This window comes from Chiloscyllium plagiosum, chromosome 16 (assembly GCF_004010195.1).
Source record: "Chiloscyllium plagiosum isolate BGI_BamShark_2017 chromosome 16, ASM401019v2, whole genome shotgun sequence".
In the NCBI taxonomy this organism is placed as follows: Eukaryota; Metazoa; Chordata; class Chondrichthyes; order Orectolobiformes; family Hemiscylliidae; genus Chiloscyllium; species Chiloscyllium plagiosum.
In genome coordinates, this window is record NC_057725.1 from 44,213,619 (window position 1) to 44,238,737 (window position 25,119).

Here is a 25,119-nt window from a genome sequence, read left to right on the forward strand (position 1 = left end):
GCCCAACAAGTCCACACCGACCCGCCGAAGCGCAACCCACCCATGCCCCTACATTTACCCCTTACCTAACACTACGGGCAATTTAGCATGGCCATTTCACCTGACCTTCACATCTTTGGACTGTGGGAGGAAACCGGAGCACCCGGAGGAAACCCACGCAGACACGGGGAGAATGTGCAAACTCCACACAGTCAGTCGCCTGAGGCGGGAACTGAACCCGAGTCTCAGGCGCTGTGAGGCAGCAGTGCTAACCACTGTGCCACCGTGCCGCCCACTATTTTGCATCAGTGTTTAACGTAGAAAAGGAGATGAAAGAAATAGAATATAGGGAAATAGATGGTGATATCTTGCAAAATGTCCATATTACAGAGGAAGAAGTGTTGGATGACCTAAAATACATAAAAGTGGATAAATCCCCAGGACCTGATCCGGTGTACCCGAGAACTCTGTGGGAAGCTAGAGAAGTGATTGCTGGGCCTCTTGCTGAGTTATTTGTTATCATCGATAGTCACAGGTGAGGTGCCGGAAGACTGGAGGTTGGCTAACATGGTGCCAAAAATACATAAAAGTGGATAAATCCCCAGGACCTGATCCGGTGTACCCGAGAACTCTGTGGGAAGTGGTGGGCAAGTTGTAGGAGGGAATTCTGAGAGACAGGATTTACATGTATTTGGAAAGGAAAGGACTGATTAAGGATAGTCAACATGGTTTTATGCTTGGGAAAACTTGATTGAGTTTTTTGAAGAAGTAACAAAGAGGATTTGTGAGGGCAGATTGGTGGACGTGATCTCTATGGACTTCAGTAAGGCATTTGTCAAGCTTTCCCATGGGAAACTGGTGAGCAAGGTTAGACCTCATGGAATACAGGGAGAACTAGCCATTTGGATACAAACCTGGCTCAAAGGTAGAAGACAAAGGGTGGTGGTGGAGGGTTGTTTTTCAGACTGGAAGCCTGTGACCAGTGGAGTGCCACAAGGATTGGTGCTGGGTACACTACTTTTCGTCATTTATGTAAATGATTTGGATTTGAGCATAAGAGGTATAGTTAGTAAGTTTGCAGATGACACCAAAATTGGAGGTGTAGTGGACAGCTAAGAAGATTACCTCAGATTACAACGGGATCTTGATCAGTTGGTTAATGGGCTGAGAAGTGGCAGATGGAGTTTAATTTAGATAAATGTGAGGTGCCGCATTTTGGGAAAGCAAATCATAGCAGGATTTATACACTTAATGGTAGGGTCCTAGGGAGTGTTGCTGAACAAAGAGACCTTGGAGTGCAGGTTCATAGCTCCTTGAAAGTGGAGTCGCAGGTCGATGGGATAGTGAAGAAAGCATTTGGTATGCTTTCCTTTATTGGTCTGAGTATTGAATACAGGAGTTGGGAGGTCATGTTGTGGCTATACAGGACATTGGTTAGGCCAATGTTGGAATACTGCATGCAATTCTGGTCTCCTTCCTATTGGAAGGATGAAACTTGAAAGGGTTCAGAAAAGATTTACAAGGATGTTGCCAGGGTTGGAGGACTTGAGCTATCGGGAGAGGTTGAATAGGCTGGGGCTGTTTTCCCTTGGGCGTCACCCTGAGGGGTGACCTTATTGAGGTTTATAAAATCACGAGGTGCATGGAAGGATAAATAGTCAAAGTCTCTTCCCTGGGGTGGGGGTTGGGAAGTCCAGAACTAGAAGGCATAGGTTTAGGGTGAAAGGGGAAAGATATAAAAGAGATCTAAGGGACAACTTTTTCACACAGAGGGTGATAGGCGTATGGAATGAGCTTACAGAGGAAGTGGTGGAGGCTAGTACAATTGCAACATTTAAAAGGCATTTGGATGGATATATGAATAGGTAGAGTTTGGAGGGATATGGGCCGGGTGCTGGCAGGTGGGACTATACTGGATTGGGATATCTGGTCTGTATGGTCGAGTTGGACCGAAGGGTCTGTTTCCATGCTGTACATCTCTATGACTCTGTGACTCTATCTCAATGCCATCAATGGCTTTTGGATGGTGGGGAGGTTATATAGTAACTTACACTACTTTCCCTAAAGAGAGAGTGAAAACAGAGAAAGTTTCTCTGGATTGCTCTCATGTAATCCCTGCAGAACAGCAGTGCAAACGTCCGAGAGTTATGTGCACACCTGCTGCGAACTGTTAGGAAAAACACAGGATCGAAAAGTTTACAGTGCAAAAGAAGATTAACTTGACCGTACCGTCTACACCGGCTCTCCCGGAAGCACAAAAGCCAGTCCTGATCTATAGTCTTTTCACTAAAGCCCTGCAATTTCTCTCTCTTTGGCTTTTTATCCACTTCAGCTTTGAATATCATTTGTGAATCTGGCTCCACCACACTCAGGCACTGCATGTCAGATTCAACCATTCAGCATGTAAAACGATTTCTCCTCAAAGAACTGTTAGTTTCTTTAGTCATGCACCTTATATTGATGTCCATTAGTTTTTCTGCCAATGGGAACAGTTTTTCTCCATCAACTCTATCCAGGTCAGTCATGATTTTGGGCACCTCGAATAAATCTCCTCTCAATCTTCATTTATCTGAGAAGAACTCCTGACCTTCTAAAATATACCCATGAAACTGAAGCCGCTATTTCCTGGTGCTCGATTGTAAATCTTTGCTAAATAATTTCTAAAAAAAATTAACATTCTTTCTAAAGCATTGGGCGCAGATTGAGACATCTTGAGTTGAGATTGTTATACTACTTCTCATGTTCAGTATTCTGTTAAAAGACATTTCATGTTATTATCACTATATCATAGCATCTGACCCGAGGGTATAAAGATCTCATACCATCTAATACCCAGTTAAAAATCACACAACACCAGGTTATAGTCCAACAGGTTTAATTGGAAGCACACTAGCTTTCGGAGCATCGCTCCTTCATCAGGTGGTAGTGGAGGGCTCAATCCTAACACAGAATTTATAGCAAAAATTTACAGTGTGATGTAACTGAAATTATACATTGAAAAATTGATTGTCTGTTAAGCCTTTCATCTGTTAGAATACCGTGATAGTTTCACTTCTTTCATGAGTAAATCACAAAACCTTTTTTTAAAAAAGTTGCATTCTCAGGTTAGCTGTTAACAATAGTGATAGCTAGACAATATGTTGAAGTGTTGGCGAGAATGCAACTTTAAGAAAAATAGGTTTTGTGATTTACACATGAAAGAAGTGAAAATATCACTGTATTCTAACACATGAAAGGCTTAACAGACAATCAATTGTCTGTCTGTCTGGGTTGGGGGTTGTGAGTGTGAGAAAGTGTATGTGTGTGTGTGTAGTGAGTGCAGAGTGTCTTAAGTCTGTGAGGGGGTGCATGTGAGAGTGTGGGAGTCTGTGTGCGCGTCTGTGTATAAGTGTGTCCGTGTGTATGTGTGTATAGGAATGCCTGTGTGTGTGTATAGTGCAATAGTGGTCACCTGTAATGTGACATGGACCCAGTTGAGGCCCTCCCTATGGGTACCGAACTTAGCTATCAGCTTCTGCTTGGCCACTTTTCTCTGCTGCCTGTCCCGAAGTCCGCCTTGGAGGATGGTCACCCGAAGGTCCAAGGCTGAATGTCCTGGACCACTGAAGTGTTCCCCAACTGGGAGGGAACACCCCTGTCTGTTGATTATTGAGCGGTGCCCATTCATCCATTGTCGTAGCCTTTGCTTGGTTTCCCCAATGTACCATGCCTCCGGGCATCCTTGCCTGCAACGTATAAGATAGACAACATTGGCTGAGTCACATGAGTAACTGCCATGCGCAAGGTGGGAGGTGTCCCCACGTGTAATGGTGGTATCTACGTCCACACTCTGACACGTCTTGCAGCGCCTACCGTGACAGGATTGTATGGAGTTGTCCTGAGAGCCGGGCAGCTTGCTACGAACAACGATCTGTTTGTAGTTTGGCGGTTGGTTAAAGGCAAGTAGTAGAGATGTGGGGAAGATCTTGGTAAGGTGCTTATCCTCATTGATAATGTATTGCAGGTCATGAAGAGCATGGCGTAATTTTTCAGCTCCTGGGAAATACTGAACAATGAAGGGTACCTTGTCGGTGTCTGTCTCCTGAGGAGGTCATTACGGTTCCTTGCTGTGGCACGTCGGAACTAGCAGTCGATGAGTTGGGCATTGTACCCCGTTCTTGGGAGGGCATCCCTGAGTAACTCCAGGTGTCCGTCACGTTCCTCCTCATCTGAGCAGATCCAGTATACATGTAGGGCTAATCCATAGGGGATGGCTGTTTTAATATGTTTAGGGTGAAAGCTGGAGAAGTGTAGCATTGTGAGGTTGTCTGTGGGTTTACGGTAGTGTGTGGTGCTGAGGTGTCCATCCTTGATGGAGACACATGTGTCCAAGAATGAGACAGATAGTCGAGAGTAGTCCATGATGAGTTTGATGGTGGGATGAAACTTGTTGATGTCACTGTGTAGTTTTATCAGTGACTCCTCGCCATGGGTCCAGAGGAAGAAAATGTTGTCAATGTACCTGGTGTATAATGTTGGTGGGAGATCCTGCATAGAGAAGAAGTCTTGTTTGAACCTGAGCATAAAAATGTTGGCATATTGGGGTGCAAACTTGGTCCCCATGGCTGTTACGTGTGTCTGGATGAAGAACTGGTTGTCAAAGTTGAAGACATTGTGATCAAGGATAAAGCTTCAACTCATCCGCTTAGGTGTCTAAAAATGTAATGTTTGTATATAATAGACAGTTGTAATAAATGTCTGTATTCTCTTCAACACCATAAGATCCCCACCAAGTTTCATATGTTATGAGGAAAGAATAAGCATCCCTGCATCAGGTAATCTATATTGCTGGATCCAAAATCGCATCAGAGGCTGAACCAATGTCTTATAAAGTCTCAATGCAATTTCCCCCCTTCTGTGATCTATGCCTCTGTTTATAAAGCCCAGCATTCTACATGCGCTAACAATGGTTTGTGTAACAATGACAGCAGATTACTCTGTTCCTGTGACCCCTTTAGAATTACACCTTTTGTTTTATATTGTGTCTCCTCATTTGTCCTACCAATTTGTATAATTTCGCAGAAAGAAATATCGGCAGTTTGTCCTATATTTTAAAAAGAATAGTTGAATAAATAGGTGCCCAATTGAAGAGTGAGCTTGTGCTTGGTGTCAAAGGTTTTAGATGTTAGCTTCATTCCAGGACTAAAGCACAGGGAGTCTGCCAATTGAATGTAACCCCAAGGAAAAGTGGAATTGAAGACGTGGCAGATACTCGTCAAAGAACACATGAGATTTTCAGTATACTGGGATATAAGTACAGAACTGTTCTTTTATCAGACAAATTCAGTAGAACTTAATGCAATGCCCCACCGCTGAGCAGCGTTTGAAAGGGTGAGAGTGGGGGCGAGGGGATCACATAATTAGTTGGAAAGGAACAGCATGGAATGTCTATCAGCTTCACAAGTCCCTACACCAAACCGAGGATCAAGCCAGAGGCAGGGAAGGTTGAGGTGAGCCTTCAACCTGCCACAATTCACTGAAGTAGCCCATTAAGGGATAAAATTTGCTGCTGCTGCTTGGGCTTAGGTCACTAGGCTGGTTTCCAGACATATTCTGATGGCCTCTCTGAAGGCTTTGGGAAGGGGTGGATTGTCCTGAACACCTTTATCCCACAAAAGGGTTTTTTTAAAATTCATTCGTGGGACATGAGTATTGCTGGCTGGCCAAATGCATCACCTGTCCCTCACTGCCCTTGACAAGATAGTGGTGAGCTGCCTTCTTGAACTGCTGCCGTCCACGTGTTGTAGGTTGACCCACAATGCCCTTAGGTAGGGAATTTCAGGATTCTGACCCAGTGACATTGAAGGAATGGCAATATATTCCCAAGTCAGGATGATGGGTGGCTTTGAGAGACAATAGTCGGTGACGGTGTTCCCATCTACTTGGTGCCCTTGTCCTTCTAGATGGAGTTGACAGTTGATTTGGAAGGTGCTGTCTAAGGATATTTAGTGAATTTCTGCAGAGTATCTTGTAGATAGTACACATTGCTGCTACTGAGTACCAATCAAGCAGGCTGCTGTGTCCTGAATAGTGTCAAGCTTCTTAAATGATGTTGGAACTGCACACATTCAGGCAAGTGGGGAGTATTCCATCACACTCCTGACCTGTGCCTTGTAGATGGTGGATAGGCTTTGGGAATCAGGAGCTGAGTTACTTCCAAGAACATTCTTTGCCTCTGATCTGCTTTTGCAGCCATTGTGTATATGTGATAAGTCCAGTTGAGTTTCTGGTCAATGATAACTCCCAAAATATTGCTCGTGCAAGATTCAGTGATGGTAGCACCATTGAATGTCAAGGTGTGGTGTTTAGATAGTCTCTTAATGGAAAAGATCATTGCTTGGCATTTGTGTGATGCAACTTGCCAAGTTGCCAATTCTCAGGCCCCTGGATGCTGCCTGACCTGCTGCGCTTTTCCAGCAACACATTTCCAGCTCTGATCTCCAGCATCTGCAGACCTCACTTTCTCCTCAATTCTTAGGCCAAGCCTGGATATTGTCCAGATCTTGCTGAATTAAACATGGACTGCTCCAGTATCTGAGGAGCCATGATTGAACAATGTTCAGTATCAATCATTGGCGAATAGCTCGACTTCTGACATTATGATGGAGGGAAGGTCATCGATGAAGCATCTGAAGTTGGTTGGACCTAGGACACTACCCTGAGGAACTCCTACAGAGATGTGCTGGAGCTGAGATGACTGACGTCCAACAACCACAACCATCTTCCTATGTGTCACGTATCTGACACTCATTGATTCCAGTTTTGCCAGGGCTCTTTGATGCCACCATCTTAATGGACAGGGAAATCCCAATGAAAACCTTCTGCAGGCCTTCCACAATGACTCCCAGGAGAATGGTCCCAGTGATCTGGCAGTACTCACTTTCTTCTAGGCCCTGCATCACTTCTGCTGCTTCTGGTCACCTGTAGTCCCAGCTGTCCCCATTTGTCCCAGTAGCACTGCTGGGAATGAAGATCCGCCAGCTATCTGACTGGCCAGAATCTTGAGGCTATGTGACATTGCCATTAAAACATGGATACCCTGACACCAGGTAGGCATTTATTCTTGCTGAGACAGCCAGAAAAGGCTGTAACAGGATTTCTATTCAGTGAATGGGACTTCCGCCACAGTCGTTAAATTCAGCTCATTGTGTGCAAATCAGCTGCATCACAAACTAGCAATAGCAATGACCTTCAGGGTAATTAATTGGTCCTGAAGCAACTTAAGACAACTTGAGGATTTGAAATACTGTAACTTGTTTCTATTTTAATTACATTTCTGCACAGATTCAAACAATTTTGCAACCACATAATTCATGCATTTTAATTATTTTATTTGAGTTTAAAACTAATTTTTATACTGTGGTTTATTCAGTCTCTCCAGTAGTATTAAACTCTTCAAAATCAAGATTTATGTTCTGTGCAGTGAAATTCGTCTGTTTCATTTTACTTCAATTTGGTTCAATCTAAAGGGAACTTTGAAAACATCTCTCCTGGTATCCAACTCGTTTAAACAACAGTGCAATTCAGAAACAGAGCTAGAACACAGTGAGACTGACTTTGCAGCCTCCACTACTGTTTGGTGAGAGACACATCAAGAGTGAAGTTTTTAAAATGTCACCACTTTAATGTTTATTCTGCAAATAAATTTGGCCGACACATGTTTAAGTAAGATCCATTGTTTTCAATCATTTAAATTATAATTAATTCTGGCTCTGTGCTTGTGACCTACATGCAACGTGCACCAAGACGCATAGGCAGTTATCTTGCAAATTTTTCCAAATTGATAAACAACATGTGATTTTCTCACTTTAAATGGGTTGCATCAGTAACTACATTTATATTACTTGCCAGAGGAACGATCATGTTGCTAGTCATGACACTGTCCAGATGAAGTATGCTGTTGAAGCCTAGTGCCAGCGTGAAGAGGTTCTGAAGAAAAGTCTTTGGCCTGAAACATCGACAATACTCTCCCTTCAACAATGCTGCAAGACCTGTTGAGTATTTCCAGCAATTCCATTTTTGGCTATGGGGAGGTTAGACTTTGTTGACATTATTTTAAAAACAATAAATTACTTGGAGCTGAGTTTTCCCATTTGCAATTAAGGTTTAGTGGCAAGTGAGTTTCATTGCATCCAGCCAGTCTTGAAATAGGGCAAAGTTTCTCGCATGATCTTCCATTTTTCATTTCATTATTAACACAAATGAGATACTGATATACCCTGTGAAATGTGTGGCAATTAAGATGAAAATGCTCACCACTAATGGGACCTAACAGCTTCCATGTCTCTGTTACATTTAACGCCCAGCTGCACACCACTTCACATGCTGCAAGTGAGGACCAACTCTTCACACTAAAGTGGTCAACAGTGAAAATGTCACTGAGGAAAGTGACTACCTCCCCATTACAAGGACAAATATCTGGAAGTAAATGGTAGATCATTTTAGTGTGGTACCAGAGACATGGCAGTGGAGAGGATTGGTACCCTTTTCTTTCATGATACAAAAGAAGACCACACTATCAGACTCCCCCACCAGCCTGGACAGAAATTACAGCATTGAGTCCGGGTCATATTTCTAAAGGAACACCGAACAGTGCAGCAAGAAGGTCAATGCCCATCCATAATTTGTCGCTGTCTTCCCTCTTCTATTTCACATACAAGGGACAGTAATTAGTTTAACTCTGTCACTGCACACACATCTCACCAAGGTTGACGGAGCACAACCCTCAGTATCATTCAGGGCTCACCCTCACCTCATGTTTCCAAATTGTAAACCCTTCCTTTCTGCACCTCCTGCTCATTCAATGGGGACATCTCACCATCTCTCCTGCTCAGACATCACTACTAACTGCTCTTCAATCTACTTTCATCATACTCAATGCTTCCCTTTATCTAATCATAAGCATGAAAAGCTGTCCTCCATCACCATCCCAACTGCTTCTCAACAGCACCCTGACTAATCTGTGGACTGCCTGCTCGTGACGTGCAGGATTGACTGTGGTCAAACCCTTGTAGTGTAAATGGGCAAATTCTTGACTGAGTGTAATTTCCCTTCACTGCATTAAGAGCCTTTCCTCATTGACTTGCACACATCACCATTTGTTCAGAGCACATGCAGAGTCTTTGCCACATATGTTGCTGACACATGCTGCAACACTGACATTGATGTAACACTGTACTATAAAGGTGCAATCTGATTGACTGAATGTTTAATGCTGCCCTGCTGTCACAAACTGCCTGCCTTTCCGTACAAAAAAGAGAGATTAAGTGCAGAGGCTGGCAGCCTGTAGTTCAATGCTAAATTCAATAAGTGCTAAGGAAGCAAGGTAAGAACCAAAATGTGTCTTATGATCCTGACCCACTAGCTACCTGATCAAGGAGCAACGCTCTGAAAGCTAGGACTTCCAAATAAACCTGTTGGACTATAACCTGGTGTTTGTGATTTTTAACTTTGTCCACCCCAGTCCAACACCAGCATCTCCACACCATCATCTTGCACACCTCCGGCAAGCCACCTCTCATTCTTCTTCACTCCAATGAGAATAGCTCTAGCTCCCTCACCCTTACTTCATAAGACATGTCCTCCAATCCAGGCAACATCTTGGTAAATCTCCTCTAAAGCTTCCACATCCTTACTATAATGAGGCAACCAGAACTGAACACAATATTCCAAGTGTGGTCTAACCAGGGTTCTATAGAGCTGCAGCATAACCTTGCGGCTTTTAAACTCAATCCCCCTGCAAATGAAAACCAACACACTGTTCACCTTCTTATCACCTCTATCAACTTTGAGAGATCTATGGACATGGACCCAAAGATTCCTTTGTTTCCCCACACTGCCAAGAATCCGTGTATTCTGCAAGAACCTTTCGCCTTTCAAAATGAATCACTTCATACTTTTCCAGGTTGAACTCCATCTACCACTTATCAGTCCAGTTCTGCATCCTGTTAATGTCCTGTTGCAACCTACAACAGCCCTCCACACTATTCACCACTCCACCAACATTTGTGTCATCAGTAAACTTACTAACCCTTCCACTTCCTCATCCAAGTCATTTATAAAAATCACAAAGAGCAGAGATCCCAGAACAGATCTGTGCAGAACACCATTGGTCACCGAGCTCCAGGCTGAATACTTTCCATCTACTACCACCCTCTGCCTTCTATAAGCCAGATTTCCCTGTATCCCATGCCTCCTTACTTTCTGGATGAGCCTACTATGGGGAACCTTATCAAATGCCTTGCTAAAATCCACATACACCACATCCACTGCTCTACTTCATCAATATGTTTTGACACATCCTCAAAGAATTCAATAAGGTTTGTTAGGCATGACCTGCCACTCACAAAGCCAGATGGACTATCTCTAATCAAGCTATGGTTTTCCAAGTAATCATAAATTCTGCCTCTCAAAACCCTCTTCAATATAGTGCCCACCACAGGCGTAAAACTGACTGATCTGTAGCTCTCAGCATTATCCCTATTCGCTTTCTTGAACAAGGGAATAAAATTTGCCACCCTTCAATCATCTGACACTACTCCAGTGGACAGTGAGGATGCAAAGGTCATGGTCAAAGGCATGGCAATCTCTTCCCTGGCTTCCTGTAGTAACCTTGGTTATATCTAGTCTGGTTACCATCTGGTGAGTTGCAGCCTCCAAGCACTCACTCCATTTTAGCAGTCAGGAATTTGTGCTGTCTAGTCTCTAGTTGGAGGAGAGGAAAATTGGAAGTGTGATGTAAATAGGGTGAGTTGGGGCTTTAATGAGATGCAATTATATAGAAACGAAGGTGTTGCTGTTTAAGAGGAAAATCAGAAGAACTTTTCTTGACTTTGAGAAGTTTTGAATCTGATGCTATTTGGTCACCATACTCTCCATGCTAAATAAGAGTCAGGCCAACCTAAATTTTGACAACATAAACTGTAAGATAGATGCTAAGTTTCAGAAAAATAGATTTAAAAAAACAATTCCCATTAACTTGCAGTGCAGTCATGAGTGGACCCTCACTGTTCATCTGGTAGATTAGTGTACTGGTGAATTTGGTCTGAGATTGAATCAAACATAACAAAAAAGAATTCAAACTTACATTCCTTATAGATTCAGCTACTAATGTATATCATGATAATCATATGGGAAGCTAGATGTGTGGATTAAATGGACTAGTAGTGAATATCTATCCAGTATGTTCCTATGATTTGTACTGAATATGTTGTTCCTAGTTGGGACGGTTCTAGCATTGTTAGAATTACCTTGGCATTCCAGGCTAGGGAGAGTGAGTGAACAAATATATTTTAAGTGAAGTATGTCAGGATTGAACAATTACTTTCTCACCTGTATTTGTTGTTGGAGAGTTTAATACCAGAAGACGTATGTTTAGAATTAGAGTTGTTCACTCAGGAGGCAAGTTAGGAAAACAGTTACTCACACAAAGGATGGTAGAATCATGGTACTCTCACCTACAAATTAGGTAATGATTCAGTTAATAATTTTGAATCTGAGATTAATGGACTTTCAATAGTCAAGAAAACAGAGGCAGTGCAGATGGACGGAGTTAAGATATAGTTCCGTGAAGATCTCACTGAAAACCATCAAAAATGGATTTGAATTGCTAAATAGCCTAGTCTTGTAACTATGTTTCCATGTCTAATTGTGATTGTGCAGTAAAACTCATTTGTATAAAAGGCAGACAAGGACAGTACATAGTTCATATGAGATGCCCTGGAATCAACTAACATGTTGATCCTCACTCTTTGGCATTGTAGATGCATTATGGCTGTTTGGATGAGCTTGTGAAAGCAAGCTGCCATACTCCCTTACAAAGTTGAGAAGAAAAGGTGCAAGAGTGGCTGCTCACTTACCCGTACTCTGATGACGTTGACTTCCACAGCCAACAACATACCATACAATATGGCCAACAGTGCAGCAATACAGAACCGGAGTTGACTTAGACCAATGCCATGTTCACAAAACTTGGCAAACTTGACAGTTTTTGTAATGAATGCTAAGATCCAATAGACCAGTAAAGCTGCAAAATAAACACACATTACTGCTATCAACATTTTATAAAGTTATAATGAAAATGCAAACTGAATTAAACTATTAATCCCACAGATAAAGCAATTGATACTTTGTGAGCAGTTAAGCTCATTATTCAAGTCCTGTGCCTGTGGAAACCAGAAATGTTAAAGAAAAGGCTTTAAGTGACAATAATTGCTTTGCTGCCTATGCTGTTAAAACTGTCATAATTTTAACATATCGCTATGTTAAATAAGTTCTGAATCAGAAACATAAGAACAGGAATAGGCACTCCATAAAACTCATGTTTTCCTGTCATTAGCCATTGGATCTTGTTGATTTTCTAATTCAAATATTTTCACTATTAATCTTGAACAAATCTTATTTTCTATCTGTAATTAATATCTGTGGTGTTTTCTGAGAAAAGTTCGTGCCAGATTTGCTTCTAATTGATTTCTTGTCTTAGTTATTTAAAAAAAATCTTAAGACCATATGATATAGGAGCAGAATTCAGCCATTTGGCCCATTGTGTTTACTCTGCCATTCAATCATGGCTGATAATGTTTCTCATCCCCAATCTCCTGTTTACTCCCTGTAACCCTTGAACTCCTGACTAGTCAAGAACCTATTTCGGTCTTAAATATGGTCCTTTGCAACCTCAGCGGCATATCCTTACCCTTGTATTCTAGCCCTTTCAAACTGAATGTTAACATTTGGGGTGGCACAGTGGCTCAGTGGTTAGCACTGCTGGCTCACAGTGGCAGGGACCCATAGTGTTAGGGGTAAATGTAGGGGAATGGGTCTGGGTGGATTACTCTTCAGAGGGTCAGTGTGGACTTGTTGGGCCGAAGGCCCTGTTTCCACACGGTAGGGAATCTAAAAAAAAATTGTATTTGCCTCCCTAACTGCCAACTGAACCTGCATGTTAACCTTAAGAGAATACTGAACTAGGATTCTTGAGTCCCTTTGTCTTTCAGATTTCTGAAACCTTTTGAGTTTAGAAAATAGTTTTTGCCTCTATTATTCTGACTAAAGTATATTGTCTTACAATTTCCATCTTTGCATTCCATTTACCATTTCTGCATCTACTCGTCTAGCCTGTCCAAGTCCTTCTGCAGCTTTCCCACTTCCTCCATACTACCTGTCCCTCCACCCATCTTTGTGTCATCTGCCAACTTAGCAACAACGCCCTCGGTTGCAGCTGCCATCCTGAAAAAGATCATTTTATCCACACTGCCTGCCTCCTGTCAGCCAACCAATCCTCTATCCATGCCACTAACTTGCCCCGAACACCATGGCATCTTATTTTATTTAGCAGCCTCCTGTGTAGCACCTTGTCATAAATAGGTTAAAATGTGTTTATATCCCACTAATTTCACAATTTGGATCTATCACAATTTGAAAATTAGTACAACAAAACGAAAAATAAGGTTTATCTGTTTTAGGTTTTACTATTCTTCTTGCATATTGATCACAGACATTAAAAATCTCCTCCATAGTTTATTACTTGAAATGAATACAAGGTGTTAACTTAAGAGTTCTGATATACTCTTCATTCAATTCAGTCTTTGCTTTGTAAAGAAGAATTTGCAGGGCTGGGCTCACAGTATAGAACCTCAGTGACAGTGAGCACATTGGTGGAGTTTGGGCTACAATATTGTAACCCCAGTGTTGTGATGTAGAATTACAAGAAGCAAATCATTCCCCATTAAATGTCCCTATGAAATCATCCAGATGATAACTGGGGTAATTCATAATCAGAATATGTTTCCATAAATTACAGCGTTACAAAATTAGACTGGCTAAAATAATTCTATTCATATTTCTAGGTATTATTTTGTCCTGAGTGTACTTTAATGTTTTAAAAGTAAAGTTTATAAAGAACTCAATTACAATAACTGTATATAATTGCCTATCTTATCACACTCAAATTTAAATTAAATTCAAACTTAATGGGTTGTTTGTAACAGGAAAGGCTCTTGAGGCTTCATTAATAATGTAGTGATCAAGCATGCTCTAGAGTATGGTCCTATAACACAAAGACAATGAATAGAACTTTAATTTAGTGATGTGCCTAAGCAAGATAGAGCATGGGAAACCTAAAGGTTTCTGACGCATATTTGTCATAATCTATTTAATCCACCCACTGTATTAACATCTGGCTTGTGGGATTCCTAACAAATTAGCTCAAGCAGGCATGACCTGCATAAATCTATTTCAGTGGAATTATTTACTGAGACACTGAACAGATGACAATTGCAGAATTCTCCAATGACTTGAGCTGTGGAAGTAGCTGCAGAAATGATTACCAATGTGGCAATGTTGTCTTCATTGAGCTGATTCAGTGGTCAAGAGACTCTGGGCAAATTCTCTTCCCTGCCAATAATAGAAGTTTGCCTCAGAAAATTCAACTGTTTTACTGCAGATTGCAGAGGAGAGTATTAGGAATGTCATGTGCTGTCTGATACAGTGACAGTTCAGGAAAGGATATAACATAAGACAATATGTACACAACGAATAAGAATCTGCTTTCTTAAAGCTACTTTGACTGTAGCCTCAACTACTGCTTGCTCCCCATAATCGCTGACTCTCATCCAGTTCAAAAACATGTCTTTAATATGTGTCTCAGCCTTTAATATATTCAATTGTGGAGCCTCCACAGCTGTCTGAGGTATGGAATTCTAATTGTCAAAGAGACATTTGTCGTCATCTCAATATTCAATGGGTGACCTTTACTCTGAAGGTATTCCTCTAATTCTAGATTCTGTCATGATGCAAAACATTCTTTCGCACATACCCTGTCATCCACATATTCATGCACATATTACTAAATCATTCTTCTATACTCTAAAAGGCAAAGGCCCAAACTGCTCAACATTTCATCATAAGCCAACCCCTTCATCTCAGGATTCAGTGTGGTCAATCTGCTCTGAACTGTCTCTAATGCAAATAAATCCCTCCTAAAAAGGAAGAGACTAAAAATGTATGCAATATTTGAGGTGCGCTCTCACCAATTCCCTGTGCTCTTGAAACAATGCTCCCCTATTTTTTATATTCCATTCCCCCTCAGCCACATTCCAGTTGCCTTTCTAATTATTTACAGTATGTGCATTCCATGGATTTTCATGAATGTTCCATGGATGAGGACATCCAGATCTGCAGTAGCACAACATTCTGAAGTCTCTCTCCATTCAAGTAATATTTTGCTTTTCTATCTCACTTATTGAAATAGTTGACCTCATGTTTTCCATATCTGCCAAAAGTTTACCTGTTCATTTAACCTGTCCCCTGTCTTTATGTAAATACTGATCCAACAACAGTGTACGAGATTATTCAGTCATACTTCTTTGCTTATGATTAAGATGTTGGATTACTTGCTGTTATTGTTTTCTTAGGCCTATTTATCTTGTCATGACTCCCAACAATCTATGCTATACAGTAATTGCACATCCCTTCAATCCTTTCTGGTATGCACTCAGATCAAATTGAAAGGCAAATTACATAGAAACTAAGTAGGCCATTCAACACATCAAGGCTATCCTGCTAGTTAGCCCTAACTCAGTGCAAGATTCCTCAATGATTAATACTTATCAAAAAATAAACAATGTATGATGCCTATCAATAATAAAGTACCTGTTTAATGAACAAATAAATCAACATCTGCTTTATTAAAATGTATCATAGGATTTTAAAGTTATTTAGCTGATTGCTTTTCGTAATTCTGTCCACTTTTCCATTGTGTTTGGACAATGTTGCAAATACTATAGCAATAAAATAATGCAAACTTTTATGAGCTAAAGCCACAAGCAGAACAGATTATCCACAGTAATAGGTAGAGTTTGCTATTGGGTAAATTCACAGAAGATCAGTGGAAGCTGTTCAACAAGATTTTAACATGATAAGGAAAGAGTTTATAACATTGTTAATAACACTGTTCATAACGCAAGAGTTGTACTGGACAAAAAAAAACAGCCATGAATGACAAGAAAGAAAACAAAATACTAAAAGAAACAGCACATAGAAATGCAAAAGAAAATGAAGTGATCTTAATGTTGTGGAGAAATTCAAAGAACAAAGGTAGAAAGTAAGAGCTGCAAAAATAAGAAAATACAATTTCAAGGAATATCAACACCACCACACATACTTTCAAATTGATTTTTGAAAAAAAGAGACTGGTCAAGGGTATGGTGGTGTTAAAAACTGATAATTGGATGTAATGCCCAGTGGAGGCATGTCCTGCTAACAGCTTTCAACATGGACTTTTTTCCTTTGGAAGCTTCTGGAGCTGCCTTTGTATTTTTAAAATGGATGCTGATAAACGGTTAAAAAAGTTACTAAAAATCAAATGACCTATGCTTACTGAACATGGACTAACTGAAAAACTATGGGAAGTTCCTGGGTGAATAACCATGGATGGGAGCCATCCTTAAATGGATATGCTCAGATGAAGCCTATCTGAAATTTACACTTGTTGTTTGAAGATTCATTTTCAACATAAACCCAGAAACTCTGACTCTGAGTTAGACCCCTTAACAATGAATGTGGGGTGGCACGGTTGCTCAGTGGTTAGCACTGTTGTGTCACAGGGCCAGGGATCCAGGTTCAATTCCATTCTTGGGTGACGGTCTGTGTGGAGTTTGCACATTCTTCCTGTGTCTGTGTGAGATTCCTCTAGGTGCTTCAGTTTCCTCCCAGTCCAAAGATGTGCCAGTTAGATGGATTAGCCAGGCTAAATTGCCCATAATGTCCAGGGATGTGCAGGCTATGTGGTAATAAAGGGTTATAGGGATAGGATTGGGGGTTGGTTCAGGTGGGATGCTCTTCGATGGGTTGGTGTGGCCTCAATGGACAGAATGGTCTTTTTTCACACTCTAGGGTTTATATGATTCTATGAAACCACTCCTGAACTATCCTATCTTGTACAGCTTAATCTCCTTCTCCAGGTGAGCAGAAACTGATAGCACATGAAAGATAAACAAGACACTAAATACCAGACAGAGATCTCAACTTCAACCATTTTTAGTTCACTCTCAATTTTCACTTTGTTAAACAATACATTTTATTTATATTCATTTGCTGCAGATTTGTCATGCAGAAGATGGTTTTGCCATATGTCTGGTACTGGAGCATAATTCAGGGAAAGTGGGTTTGTATCTGAAACGATCAAAAGTTTGGAAAAGAAAATCTGGGAATAATGCTTCCTATATAAGTGTGCATAGAAATGGCCTTCATGATTCCATATAAGTACTGTTCATGTATCCAAAACCAGCTGTGGATATTGGTTTTGATCTGGGAATCCAGAACTGACCTTAGCAGCCTTTCAGAGTTAATTGAAAACTGCAAGAATGTCAGCAGCAACAAGGCTGTGCCATATTTGCTTTTTATGAAACAAAATCTGGAAAGTATTTCTAAACTTTATCAGCCTGATTCCAAAACTCCAAATCCATCAACAAAGAAAATGGCCTTATTGATGCAAAGCCAGACGGGCCTACCTTCATGATCAGCGGAACACTCATCTAATCAAAAACTCCTACAGAAATCCTGATATTTGAATTCAGCTATTGGAACTAGAATTCAGGAGTGGAGAAGATACCCTTTGTCACTGCAACTCAAGGACGGTTGTTCCTACAATGAGCTAAACATGTTTACTGTTAATTATTCTTCTGGGTTAATCATTATAGAAGTGTACTTGTGGTGCAGTGGTAGTGACCATACCTCTGAGACAGGAGGCCCAGGTACAATTCTTATCCTCTCTGGAGGTGTGTTATATCATCCCTGAACAGGTTGATTACAATTACCTAGAAGTGCACTTTACTGTTTAACTACATCTTTCATCTGTATAGGGTGTGTAAAGTAGCATTTAGATTTTGGAGAGAGCGTAGAAGCAAATATCTTCTTTATTAAAACCCATTAAAGTCTGCTTAAAAACACATGCAACTAGCTTTTCAAAATAACTTATTGACAGTACACAGAGAAGTGAATTGGTTGTTTTAGTTTATGTCTCCTTACCTGTCTATACTACATCTTATAGCATGATCAATGATTTCAAAAGAAAATTCAGTAGGACCTTAAGGAAAATAAACTGAAGTAACCCCACAGAGGTTGGTATGATATCACCAAGTCATCCTTTAGTTACAAGTGGGAAGTCCTTGACACTGATTCAGCTCCATCAGAGCCAGCTCTCAGAGAGTCAGGGTGTCTGGCATTACCTTTCTTTATCGGTCAGTCAGGGCTCCCTGATTGGACCAGACTAACAGCCCATATTCTATGCGGTTCATCTGGCTGACCTTATTACAATCACTATACCCCTCCCCATCTGAGACTGAGGACATGGGCCGGTTGTTTTGTTTTGTAGCTCCTCCTGTGGAATTTTAGCACCAGGTCAGGTTCTCTGACTCTGCCTCAGATATGGGTGACGTGGATGTGTAACACACGGTATCTTGCTTCTTTAAAGCCTGCCTGGACCATCTCGGAAGAAATTCATTCTCTTCTTCAGGGACAAAGACATTGAGGCAACAACATCCACTGTGTCCATCTCAGATGTCATGGTCTCTTCATTGCTTGGTGGAGAGGGAGTACCCATGGGTTCTGCCAGGCAAAAGTGAGGGCTGCAGATGCTGGAAACCAGAGTTTAGATCAGAGTGGTGCTGAAAAAGCACAGCAGGTCAGGCAGCATCCAAGGAGCATGAAAATTGACATTTCAGGCAAAAGCCCTTCATCTGATTCCTGATGAAGAGAATTTCTTTTCACAGAGGACTGCGAATCTGTGGAATTCTTAACTGCAGAAAGCTGTCAAGGCTGGTCTTTAAAAATATGCAAATGGACAGGTTTTAATCAGTGAGTGAATCAAGGGGTATGGGGAAAATGCAGAAAAGTGAAGTTCACAATTATCAGAAATCATTGAAAGGCAGAATAGTTTTGATGGGTTGAATGGCTTAATATTGTCCTTCTGTCTTATAATCTTGTGGTCTTATATGTTAGATTCTGTAGAGCAATAATACACAACAGCTACAGTACTGATCATTTGTCCTGATGTATTAACATTCCTCTTGTATAAAGGGTTCTTTATACTGCAAAACTACCATTTAAAGTCCAAATGTTTACCAAACAATTGCGCTATTCAAGTAATTATCCTTAAGATTACACACTTAATTGACTCATTCAGATTACAATTCTATCAAGTTACAGCTGAACAACGTTAATAATGCCCAAGGGAGTGCTTTGGTAATTAATTTCCACAAATTGGTCTCATTAATCCAATAAATTGTCATTTTGATCCAAATTCCAACAAGGAAGATTTACAGTGGCATAATTTTTATTATATAGTCTATAGCTTCCTCCATTCTGAATGACCAGAATGAAACTATTGCACAAATATTCACACATAAATTCAAGTCATTCCTCTGTATTAAGTTGATCACTAGGATTATAGCTGTGATGATAATCCAAAATAATGAGGAAAACGTACTATTTAGGGAGTAGGATAAGAAGGTTTATTTTTTAGAAAGTATGATGCCTTTAAAAAGCTTAGTAAGGAAATAGATACTCCTAGTTGAGAAGTTAATGACAGACAGTTATCGCTTTAAAACTGTCACAATGGGCAATGATTATGGTCCCCAGTGAATGGGTTTGCCAGGTGTCTATAAAATTCCTTGGATGGCCTTCCCACTGGCCACCTGCCCACCTTGATCTCTCTACAATTTTAAAATAGAACTGTGAGGCACCCAACTGAGGTCCTTAAAAGGCCAAATAATGACCAATTAAAGACAATTTCCAACTCCATCTCCACTTTTCAGGCTGTCAGGGAGAGTTCAGCAGTCAGTGGAAAATCAGGACAATGATCATGCTCAGGCTGCAGGAATGGCATGGGCTAGTCATCTCCAATAATCACATTCTTTCAAAGATGGAGCCCACCCTATAAGGTCTTTGCCCTGGAGACATTTCCTATTCCACCTTCCAACTCCTTCGTGCCTCTCCACCAGTGTGATTTGGACACACTGCCTAAGTGAGCAAATGCATGGCAGATGCAGTATCGTATGCATAAATGTGGGGTTTTCCACGTTGAGAGCTATTTATTATCTGAATGGCTATAGACTGAGAGAGGGGAATATGCAACAAGGCATGGGTGTCCTTGCACACCAGTTGCTGAAGGTAAGCATGCAAGTCAGCCAAGAAGGCAATAGTATGTTGGACTTCATAGAGGGAGGACTCAAGTACAGGAGCAGGGATGTCTTGCTGCAAATGGAAGGGCCTAAGTGAGACCACACCTGTGGTATTGTGTGCAATATTGTTCTCCTTGTCTGAGGAAGGATGTTCTTCCTATAACGCGAGTGCAGCAAAGATTTACAAACTGATTTCTGGGATGACAGGACTGACACATAAGGAGCAATTGAATGAATTAGGATTATATTCACTGGAATTCAGAAGAATGAGGGGCAATCTCATAGAAGACTATAAAATTCTAACTGGACCAGACAAGGTAAATGCAGAAAGGATTTTCCTGATGACAAGGAGACCTAGAACCAGGAGTAACACCTTAAAGATACAGCGTAAAGATGACGAGAAAATTCTTCACCTGAAGAGAGGTGAACCTATGGAACTCAACCACAGAAAGTAGTTGAGGCAAAAACATTATATGATTTCAAGAAGGAGTTGGATATAGCACTTGGGGCTAAAGGGATCAAAGGATAATGAGGAAAGCAGGAACAGGCTATTGACTTTTAGATTAGATTAGATTCCGTATAGTGTGGAAACAGGTCCTTCAGCCCCACAAGTCCACACTGACCCTCCGAAGAATAACCGACCAAGACCCATTTCCCTCTGACTAATGCACCTAACACTATGGACAATTTAGCATGGTCAATTCACCTGTCGTGCACATATTTGGACTGTCGGAGGAAACCAGAGCACCCGGAGGAAACCTACGCAGACACAGGGAGAAGGTGCAAAATCTACACAGACAGTCGCTTGAGGCTGGGATCAAACCTGGGTCCCTGGTGCTGCGAGGCAGCAGAGCTAACCACTGAGCCACAGTGCCACCCCAAGATGATAAGTCATGACCATAACGAATGGATAAGCAGGCTTGAAGGATCAAATGGTCTTCTGCTGCTCCTACTTTCTATGCTTCTATATTAATATCACACTCCTTGGCCTCATCATCCAACCCCCAACCCCCCCACCCCGAGACCCAACACTTCTTTGCACTTTGGGGTTTGGACTCAGGGGACTGATTGTAGTTTCAATCCTGTTCACTGCAGTTCTACCACTGCTGAGACTACAGACATATCAATCATTCAGATTGAGTGGCAGCTCACCAAAGTGGAACTTCCACCCAAATGAGGGGCAGGAGTCCCATCTTCAATCGGTAATGCTCCTTGGAACATTAAATAATTGCAGAGCAGCTCTTATTGGCACCAACTAATTCTTCATTGACTCTTCAGGTAGGGACCAGGAAACCCTGCCATCTAAAAAAGCCTGGCCTAAAAGAGGGAGGTGAAAGTTAGCGAGAAATGTTTTATAAATGGCAAGTTTTGTCAAAGTGCACTACTGTGTCCCAGATTGGGGAATAATTTAAGGAAAGACTGGATAAAGATTTATAGAAAAGGATGACATAGATAAAGAGACTGAATAGAGCAGCTGGATGACAGAATCACACAATTGTTGCAGTGCATAAGGAGACCATTTTGGTTTACTCTGGCAAAGATAACGATAGACATGATGAACTGACTGGCTTCCACCGGTACTGTATGTTCTGATACTGGGACTGATTGGCTTAAGAGTATTGAATTTTTAAAAAATCATATGTTCTACTTTGGATAAATAAACTCAATCTATACACAAGCTATTTTACATTAATATAAATAATCAGGTTAGAATCTTATAAGCCCATCACTCCTTTCCAGCACATTGGTCTACATGGTAGATTACTAATGACTTACACAGGAACACCAAGGGTGCCAAATTTGAAGGTAACAACTTGTCAAAATTGCAAAATTTGTGTTACTGTTAACTCTGAAAGGACATTTTTTTTATATCAAGCAACTTTTCTGACCCAACAGTTATGCAAAGAAACAATGCCACAGACTTTCTGATCATTTTGCAGTACCAGATTTCAAAACCTACCTAGCAATAGTTTGGGAAAGTTTGACGTTTCAATGTTGTGGTAATAAATGATGGATGTTATTGCAGCCAAGAAACCCATGCCAGCTGGCATATAGAGATGCAAATGACGTGTGTCAGTAAACCTAGAACATAAGACAAAAATAAACAACAAATATTAGCTTGACAAATCAAATACAATATTGTAATAGAATTAGGGTATGTCATTATTTTAAACGATTTTAACACATTATACTTCTATACACATATATTTATGAAACTTTCTGCCAACCAACTGCTGTAACTTCAAGAAGAGGGGCAAAAATCTGGAAGAGACTGGGTTTCTATGAAGCTGCAGCAGCTGTTGAAGTTCAGTTACCATTGAAGATGTACTTTTTTTGTACCTTTGGAAAAGGAGTTTGACATTGAGGTGAATAATGATGGTAATGGTCCTGATTTTGTAGTCAGCAGAGAAGAAACAGAAACTGCTGGCCTTGAAGACTGGAACAGTGGGAGATCTAGCAATCTCTATAATGAGGACTTTACCTTCATTGGCATACAAAAGTGCTGCAAGGGCTGATAAAGCTGAAAACTAATAGAATAAATTAGTATTTATCATACTTGATTGATGTCACATTGTTTCTTGGGGATTCCCAGTGTTGAGTCAGTGTGAGGTCATCAATTTGCCAATCACGTTAAAGAATGTTCATTGATGTCTAACCAAGGTAATTAAAAGCACTAATATTCAAAACACTTCTGATAAAATTCAGAGAGAAATATTTCAACATACACAGCAAGGTACAATATAAGCTGATGTATCATGAATAAATATTTAAACAATTTTTAAAAATCGAAAAGGAGAAATTTAGTCGCATCCCATAAACCTTTTTAAAGACCCAAATCAATTGTTCACCAGTAGTATTATGCAGAATCACCATGAAAAGTTCACTTGCAGCTTACTGAGACAGGTTTAAACTTCTTATGAAGTTTTTAACAGCAATGTGAAATTGAAAAAGAGGAAGTTCCATTGATTTTGCTAATTTTCATCTTAGGGTGGTGGGCTCAGTGGGTATAGTTTCAAAGCACAGTCTGTGGTAAAGTTGTGAATGATGGGTCACACCTTCAAGATTCCTGTGTTGGTTTATGCATGTGCTAAATCCTGACATAGCTGTCAAATTCAGAGGGGCAATGGTGACAAATGCTGACAGTTGATCAACAAAAATCCCATACATCCAATACTATTAAAAATCTGCAAAAAATGGCAAATCCCTTGCTTATTTTGTATCTGTTTTTTCAATGTAACACATTTAATTTAATTAGCATACTGTTTTCTAAATTCTGTATAAATTGGCAAATACAAAATACTACTTATTCTCTCTAATAAATGTAGTTCTAATTTAGTGAAGCTGAGGAAGAACAATTGAGCTTTTGAACAGACATTAATCTATCATGCAAATAGTCAAAGCAGTCTTACTCTCAGACAGTCAAAGGACAGCTGCAGTGAAATGTGTAGGTGTGATTGCATTGTGAAATAAGGATTGCTGAGGCAGCATCAATTAAACATTATTAGGGTCCTAATGTTTCAATACTTTGTAACTTATTCTTTGATCTCTTTCTGACTCTTGTTATTATACCATTCAGGTCAGATTTACTAGTCCGATGAATGGTTTACATATCATGTATCTCTGGCATGCTAATTCCAAATATTCAGGATACTGGGCATATTACAGAAAATTAATAATTATTTAGTACCATTGGAACATATGGTACTTGAAAAGAACAAATGGTTGCTTAATCCTGCTCCGTCTTTCAATAATATCATGGCTGAAATTCCATCAGATCTACTTTTCTGTTCTTTCCCTCAATCTCTCAGTTGCCTTCACACACAAAATTGTTTAAGTCTCATTTTAGAATATTTTCTGTGATAAAGCATCCACAGCTCACATTGCAATGATTTCAAAGTTTCACAAAATTCTGAACAAAGAAATCTATTCTTATCTCACCCTAACTTGCAAACACTTTATCTCTAGACAATAATCGTTATATTTCTCAATTCCCCATCAGGGAAACAGCATCTACCCTGTCAAGCTCATTAAGAATCTTCTGCATTTCATCCTCTCATTCTTCTGAGCTTTGATGGATATAAACCCATTTTACCCAATCTCTTCCACAGGGCACATCTTAACCTCAGGAATAAATACAATGCAGTGGTTGTCAAATATTTTGATTGAGGGGACCTCTTTTCAAATGGATCAGGAGGTTCAGATCCTAAATGTATATTATGATACTCCTAAAATGAAAGGAATGCAGGCAATGATGCTTTTGTAAGGTGGTGTCCCTGCTTCTCAACACATAGGCTATGTTTTACAGGAAGACAGAGAGCAGCAGCACAGGGGACATAGAACATGGAAAGATCAGAAGCTGAGGAAAAGCAGGGTACAGAAGAGGCACTACCGGAATGGAGGAAGAGGCGGAATGGGAATATTGAAAGAGCAGGTGAATGGAGAGAGTACAGTCATGAGAAGTGCAAAACCACAAAGATAGCAGGAATAATTGTGGGATGGTGGGAAGGGTGGAAAGCACAACATTCCTCCAGTCACCACTTAACCACTTAAATGTAGCATTTTCATATTATTTTACAGACTCCTGCATTGGACCCCACCCACTCCTCATGGGCAGCACAGTGGTTCAGTGGTGAGCACTGCTGCCTCACAGCCCAAGGGACCTGGGTTTGATTCCAGCTTCGGAGTCTGTGTGGAGTTTGCACATCCTCCCCTTGTCTGTGTGGGTTTGCTCTGGTTTCCTAACCACAGTCCAAAAGATGTGCATGTCAGGTGAATTGGCCATGCTAAACTGCCCATAATGTTAGGTGCATTAGTCAGAGGGAAATATAGATTAGGGCAATGGGTCTGGGTGGGTTACCCTTTGGAGGGTCAGTGTGGAAGTATTGGGCTGAAGGTCCTTGTTTCCATACTGTAAGGAATCTAA

The 25,119-nt window shown here is 40.7% G+C and overlaps 1 protein-coding gene across 8 annotated transcripts in view; it reads right to left on the reverse strand.

The window, feature by feature from the left end:
• The window catches only part of abcc8 (ATP-binding cassette, sub-family C (CFTR/MRP), member 8), a 234,343-nt gene that overhangs the window by 185,864 nt on the left and 23,360 nt on the right, over positions 1-25,119 (reverse strand). For all 8 annotated transcript variants that reach the window (XM_043705957.1, XM_043705956.1, XM_043705955.1 and 5 more), the window contains exons 4-5: positions 22,156-22,277; positions 11,877-12,043 (exon numbers count right to left, since the gene is read on the reverse strand). In XM_043705957.1, the coding sequence (XP_043561892.1) occupies positions 11,877-12,043; positions 22,156-22,277 (289 nt within the window). The remainder of the gene's footprint in view (positions 1-11,876; positions 12,044-22,155; positions 22,278-25,119) is intronic.